Below are 7,637 nucleotides of genomic sequence, written 5' to 3' on the forward strand. Positions count from 1 at the left end.
TGATTTGTTTAACAAGACAGCAGACATGATAAACACAATAGAAGATAAAGGAAGAATAATTTAAAGGAAAATCTTTAAAATAAAACTTTAATTCGAGAAAAGTAAAAAAAAAGCAAGGCTTTACCTCCTTATGGACGGTTCCTTTTCTTTAGTTCTTTACAACTTGAGATGTGTTCCAGATACTGATAACATACAAATGTAAACGGTACAAAATTTGGTTGCCTATCATCTTTGACCATCTGTATTTATAAATATATATTTATCTAGAATAATAAACAAATTAATGACATACTTTTTGTTTGTTTGTTTAAAAACAGAAAAAACTCCAAACCAAATCTCAAAGACCCAAAAATATTTTGTATAAATACAATAAAATATGAGCAACAATTTCACTCTCCAAATTGCAAATCACACATGTCAAAACAATTTCTTTTTTTTTTTTAAAGTATTTACTTTTTTTCCACGGTTCCGCTGTGTGAAACTATAATCCCTGCAGCAGACATTTTGGCTCTAGATCACTTTGCGGAAGCGGTAAATTCTGATCCTTGATCAGCTTCCGGGTATGCACATACTCACAGGGACATTGCGAACAACAGCCGGTCCAGGATCAGCAAGGCATGTCAGAGCCGGAATGGGGCGGTGGTTGACGTGTAGTAAATGAGCGAGTCGTGTGTTATAGGGGTTTTAATAAGGTGCAGTAGTTTATAGACAGTGTTTTAGAGTTAATGAAGATTCATTTATTCAAACACATCACGACAACCAGATTAAGGCGCCTGCAACGAGGTTTTGTTAAATAACAGAGCATTAGATCTGTAAGCATGCCCGTAAAGTTGACCACTCAAGCGTACTGTAAGATGCTGCTGCACGCCGCTAAATATCCTCACTGCGCAGTGAACGGGCTGCTGGTGGCCGAGAAACACAAGCGGAAGGACAACACGAGAGACGCGGTGCTGTGTGTGGACTGTGTGCCGCTCTTCCACGGGGCTCTGGCTCTTGCGCCCATGCTGGAGGTGGCACTTACCCTGGTGAGACCATATATGCTAAAAGTGCAGAGAATTGCTTTTATCAGTCATTTTTTCCCAAACATATTCGTACTGAATGATTCATTAGCGAATCAATCTGAATAAAAATTATATATTTTTTAAACCTTTATCCGATAATCACGCACAACATGACATGGAAACAACATGGATGATGCTGTGGGGACACAATGGTGATGGTTCCTGGCTCTCACCTTGTGGGATTCAAGCCAACAATTTATGATTACTTATACTGGTCTTTAGCCACCGCACGTCCCCACCAGACTTTCTTATGTAGCCTAAACAGCTATTTAACCTTGGTCAAAAACTTAACTAGCTAAATTGTCCTGGTGATCTGCATGGTTGGTCCAGCTGTCAGATGAGCACTAACCAGCGTAAACCAGCCTGCCTGAAGCTACATAGAGATTCCTGCCGGTCTTTACAGCATGGCCGTTAGACCATCCCTGATATCAGTGTACAGTTCACAGTCTGCTGATCTAGCTGCTTATTAACTAGGTCTGATGTCTCTTTTCTCAGATTGACACATGGTGCAAAGAGAACAAATATGTCATCGCTGGCTATTATCAAGCAAATGAGCGTATTAAGGAAGCCAGGTAGGGATAATTGGGCTTTGTCCTGTGTTTTGTGTGATTGGTCAGTGTCTGCATGTGTTGTGATCTTTGAACCCCTTTCAGACCTAACCAGGTGGCTGAGAAGGTCGCCGCCAGAATATCAGAAAATTTCAGTGAAGCCGCAATGATCATGGTAATTTATACGTGATTGGCAATTTAAGTAGAGAATATTACAACCATCTCAGATGAGCAGAGTAAAACTGCATTGTTTGTCATCCTTCAGCTGGACAACAGCAGATTCACAATGGACTGTTTTGTACCTGTCCTGTTCATCTATGATCACCACGACAACAAGTGGAAGTGCAGAGAGTCAAGCACGTGAGTACAATTTATTTTAACAAATTTGCCCAGAAAACAAAATTGTCATCATTTACTCACCCTCATGTTGTTACAAACCATTATGACTTTCTTTCTTCTGTGCAACACAACAGGAGATGTTTAACAGAATGTGTGAGCTCCATACAGGGAATGAGGATGGTGATTCATACTTTATAAAAAGTACAAAAAACACCATAAAAGTATCAAAGTCAAGTGTATGACTTGGATGGAATTTTCCAAGTCTTCTGAATATATACAACAGCTTTGTATTAGGAACAGGCCAGATTTGAAGCTGTTATTTATGCTTTTTCACACATGACTCCTTTGTAGCATTTGTTTTGGAACCTGGTGTATTTTCTCCCTTAGTTCAGTTTATTTAGGTATATATGAACACTGTAATGGCACTCGGATCTGCTCCAAAATAATCGTCGGAGCGATTGTAAACGAGCCCTCGCTTGTGGTGAGAATGCAATCCAACCCAACGGACCAACAAACCAAATATTATCCCTATAAAAACATGAAATTATCTGATGGATCTTGAAAAAAATCTATAGGTCTGCTCGTCACTGTAATTCATCATCAAAACGCGTATATAGCTTTTTGGCGGCTATGTTATACATAGTTGTATGTAGCTGTTTTTTAATTCCTGAGGTAATTTTGAAAGTGCAGAGGTGGGCTTTCGTGTCATAGTATACAAGGATCCTCCAAAAGCAGCCTAGTCCTTCAAGAGCAAGGATCATTTGAGATTTGTCAATTTGCCAACAGATGCTTCAACAAATAATCCATCACTTTGAGATCAATGTTCCCCAAAGACAAGTTTTAAGGATTTTGGCCATTTTACAAGGAATCTGGTAAAATCTCAGTGCGTAAAGGGCAAGACGAAAACCACTTCTGAATGCACCTTCAGGCAACACCGTCTTAAAATCATTCATCTGTAATGGATATCACGAACATGGGATTGGGATTACTTAAGTAAACTTTTGTGAGTTAACACAAGACTTTACTATGTAATGGAGAAGCCATACATCAATATCGTCCAGAAGTGCTGCCGACTTCTCTGGGACTCTATTATCTTAGATGGAAAGTAGAACAGTGGAACCGTGTTTTTTGGTCCGATGAGTCAAAATTTCAAATAGCTTTTGAAAAACACAGCCGTCATGTTCTCCGGGCCGAAGAGGAAATGGGCCATCCAAGCTGTTATCAGTGTCAGGTCCAAAATCCAGTGTCTGTATGGGCCAGGGGTGTGTCAGTGCCCATGGCATGGGTAACTCGCACATCTATGAGGGTACCATTAATGCAGACAGATATGTAAAAATCTAGGAGCAGCTTATACTGTCAACCAGCTCCGCCTTTTCCAGGGATGTCCCAAATTTTTCCAGCAGGTCAACTTCAAACCACATTCTGCCCGGATTTCAAGTGCATGGCTTTGTAATCAGAGAGTGCGGGTGCTAGATTGACCTGCCTGCAGTCCAGACCATCTCCAATTGAGAATGTGTGGTGTGTTATGAAGTGCACAATCTGACAATGACAATTGTGCAGCTGAAGACCTGAAAAATGGATGAATGGGGGAAAATTCCACTTTTTAAACTTAATGAACTTGTGTCTCCAGTGCCTAAATGCTTAATAAGTGTTATTAGAAGTAATGGTGATGTTTCACAGTGGTAAACACTCGACTGTCTCAACTTGTTTGGAGTGTGTTGCAATCATCTGATTTGAAATTACTGTACATTAAAATAAACAATGAAATTCACAAGGTAAAACATCATATAATGTTTAGTTGTAGAGCTTTCAATATAGCAAAGTGTGAATATAATTTACAAATCACTCCTTTTTGTTTTTATTAGCATTTTTCATACTGTCCCAACTTTTTCAGAATTGGGGTTGTAGGTCACATACAGATTAAGTCAGAATTTTACATACACCTTAGCCAAATACATTTAAACTCACAATTCCTGATGTTTAATCGTAGAAAAATGTCCCTGTCTTAGGTCAGTTCGGATCACTGCTTTATTTTAAGAATGTGAAATGTCAGAATAATAGTAGAGAGAATGATTTATTTCAGCTTTTATTTATTTCATCACATTCCCAGTGGATCAGAAGTTTACATACACTTTGTTAGTAGTTGGCAGCATTGCCTTTAAAATGTTTTGGGTATCCTTCCACAAGCTTCTCACAATAAGTTGCTGGAATTTTGGCCCATTCCTCCAGACAGAACTGGTGTAACTGAGTCAGGTTTGTAGGCCTCCTTGCTCACACACGCTTTTTCAGTTCTGCCCTCACATATTATATCAGATTGAGGTCAGGGCTTTGTGATGGCCACTCCAATACCTTGACTTTGTTGTCCTTAAGCCAGTGTTTCCCAACCACTGTTCCGCGACACACTAGTGTGCCGTGAAAGATCGTCAGGCCTGCCGTGGAAAATGATCAAATTCCACAAAATAAATAAATGCATGAAAAAAATATATAATTTCAGGGATCCAAACGCCTCACTTTTCGCAGAAATTTACTGTTTTTAATCCATTATCGGTCACTTTTGTGATTGTGAAGAGCAGTGATTAATGTGCAAAAGTGAGTGATAATTAAACGTGTTAAGGGTCTTTCACATGACTCATGTCTGTGCTGCAGAATACATTGAAGTCTATGAAGTGATGTCACACCAAAGTGTTTTTCACAAACACGTTTTTACCAATAATGCATTCGAGAGTTCTAAGCAACAAGAAATATTTAAAAACTGTCCAAATTTGAATGTCTCATAATTTCTTTTAATTAAATATTATCTTATTGTTTACGAATATCAGATACCCCAGTTATTGAACTAGTTTAAATTCACCAAGAAAACACCGACCTAAACATAAACAAGTCCTTTTATTACTTTCTGCTATCAAAGCAACTGCAAGCTTTTTTCTCTCTTCCAAATACATGTTTTCAATGTTTAATGTGCACATCTCCCACTTTTTTTATGTTTAAAATGCTTTTTATAATGATGAAAGAACATTATTGAAACTCAAAATTATTATTATTTGTCTATTATTGTGGTCTTTTCTGATAAAAGTCATGCTCAGCATTTTAAATGGGCTATTGTAGGAAAAGTGATTTTGTTATTTTAATGCTTAAACACTATAAAGTCTCTTGGTAGATTTCGGTCATGAATAACTCAAAATGATTCACTGACTCACTCATAGCACATAAAACGCTCATTTGTTGCCACCTAGTGACATTTCCAGAAGGGGTCACTGAACTAATCGGTTAATAAAATTGAATAAATTTGTGAAACAGAAGCAAGCCTCACCAAAATACTCTTTTATTTTGCAGCTAATTCTGCACAATTGTAAAACTGAATAAACTTGAATCACTAAAATAGCTGGAATTGGTGCTTTTAGCTTATTCTTTAAAACATTTAGTGGGCCTGTGATTGTCTTACCTTTTTGCCCCTCATGAGTTTGCATCCCTGTAATTTGTTTTGGCATTGCAAGAAGAAATCTACAAATTAGAAAAGAAGCAAATTTGTTATTTTTTCACTACCCATTTAGCGCTCTTGCCACCTGTGACCTCACACAGCGTAGCCTACCAATGTGTCTTGTTTTTTTTTGCATAGCCGAATTTCAATTATTACAAGTAAACATGCTACTAAGACAGACAGAAAACATGGACGTGTTCTTGAAAATGAAAAATATTGACAATGGTTAGCCTATGTGGGATAGTGGTGTACCATATAATTTTGTAGTCATTTAAAGTGTGCTGTGGCAGAAAAAATGTTGGGAAACACTGCCTTAAGCCATTTTCCCACAACTTTGGAGGTATGCTTGTGGTCATTGTCCATTTGGAAGACCTATTTGCAACCAAGCTTTATCTTCCTGGCTAATGTCATGAGATGTTGCTTCAAAACACCCCCACAACACGATGCTGCCACTCCCATGCTTCACAGTTGGGAGGGTGATCTTAAGCTTGCAAGAATTTCCCTGTCCCTCCAAACATAATGATTGTCATTATTGCCAAACAGTTCAATTTTTGTTTTATCAGACCAGAGGACATTTCTACAAAAAGTAAGATCTTTGTCCCCATGTGCACTTGCAAACTGTAGTCTGGCTTTTTATGGCGGTTTTGTAGCAGTGGCTTCTTGCTGAGCAGCCTTTCAGGTTATGTCAATATAGGGCTCATTTTTTCTGTGGATATAGATACTTGTCTACCTGTTTCCTCCAGCACCTTCACAAGGTCCTTTGCTGTTGTTCTGGGATTGATTTGCACTTTTCGCACCAAACTAATTTAATCTTTATGAGTCAGAATGCGTCGTCTTCCTGAGCAGTATGATGGCTGAGTGGTCCCTTTGGAAATTGCTCTGAAGGATGAACCAGACTTGTGGAGGTCCACAGTTCTTTTTTTTCTGAGGTCTTTGCTAATTTCAATTGATTGTCCCATGATGTCAAGCAAAGAGGCACTGAGTTGGAAGGTGGGCCTTAAAATACATCCACAGGTACACCTCCAATTCAGAACACCTCCAATCAGAAGCTAATTGTCTAAAGGCTTGATATCATTTGCTGGAATTTTCCAAGCTGCTTAAAGGCACAAGTATTTAAACTTCTGACTTCAACTGTAAGTTACTGCTCCCTTTCTGTGCTGCTCAGAAAAGCTGAAAACAAAAAGATGATTCATCTAATGTTGTTTGAATTGCAGTGACTGCTTTGAGGACTGGGTGGAAGCGCAGAAGATCACCTCTGCTCTTTTAGAGAATAAATCATACGAGAGCCTCGTAGATTTTGACAACCATCTTGATGACTTGAGAAATGACTGGACTAACCCTGAGATCAATAAATCTGTGCTGCATCTCTGCTGAAGTGTCTAGAGGTCCCGTTCTGCAAACGAACCACCAGCACTTAAATGGGATGCATATGTGAACTGTTTTGAGTACTGTTAGCAACATGCTTTTTCTCACAGGGAATAACGTACAGAACAGAAATTTAACGAGACATTATAAGTGCTGCGTCCTTATGTTTGAAAAGACAGAGGTGACTTTATGACTTACCAGACTACGATGTCAGAGAGGTTTTATACATGTTTTCATGCAGTAACTTGTATAATATAAGATTTATGTACAATCTGCTACAGGTCTGCTATTTTTCTAATTGCTAATTTTGTAGTTTTTTTTCCTCTTGAGTATTAGACAGTTGCATACCTTATTGGTAACAGATTTAGTTTGAAATAATATATTTAATTAATAATTTAATTATGTTAAGAACTTGAATGCTCAAATGTTTTTCTTCATTGTATAAGTAATATAATTCCTCAAGAGATTGCTTTTATGTCTGAATCAGTTCAATAATATTTGCTAATGGTTGATCAATAATGTATTGTTGGCTCAGATTCTTTTCTTTTTTTTTTTTCATTAATAAAGGAGAAGATCTTTAGGTTGGAGAACATGGTGATTAAAACGTTTTATAAAAATAAATCTGAATGTATGTGTATTTTTCAAATCACCTCAAACAGCCTGTCACGGAGCATGTCATGGATAATCATAACCTTTCATTGTGAAACATTTAATTGTAACAAAGTAATTCATCACAATATATCAGTTCAGCCCCAACAAATATTTGGGCACTTTAAAAAAAAATTATTGCGTAAAATTACAAAATAATGCAGAAAGTCGTTTATTATACAGATAACACAAACATCA

The 7,637-nt window shown here is 37.7% G+C and overlaps 2 protein-coding genes across 2 annotated transcripts in view; one reads left to right on the plus strand and one right to left on the minus strand.

The window, feature by feature from the left end:
• The window catches only part of LOC127623356 (cytochrome c oxidase subunit 4 isoform 1, mitochondrial-like), a 160,516-nt gene that overhangs the window by 4,507 nt on the left and 148,372 nt on the right, over window positions 1–7,637 (minus strand). The window lies entirely within an intron of this gene.
• emc8 (ER membrane protein complex subunit 8) lies at window positions 606–7,383 on the plus strand. Its single transcript, XM_052097779.1, has 5 exons — window positions 606–1,025; window positions 1,557–1,633; window positions 1,715–1,784; window positions 1,875–1,969; window positions 6,641–7,383. Exons 1-5 carry the CDS (start codon window positions 819–821, stop codon window positions 6,798–6,800), a joined length of 609 nt encoding a protein of 202 aa, XP_051953739.1. The 5' UTR covers window positions 606–818; the 3' UTR covers window positions 6,801–7,383.

The sequence above is a fragment of the Xyrauchen texanus genome, chromosome 29 (genome assembly GCF_025860055.1).
Source record: "Xyrauchen texanus isolate HMW12.3.18 chromosome 29, RBS_HiC_50CHRs, whole genome shotgun sequence".
NCBI lineage: Eukaryota > Metazoa > Chordata > Actinopteri > Cypriniformes > Catostomidae > Xyrauchen > Xyrauchen texanus.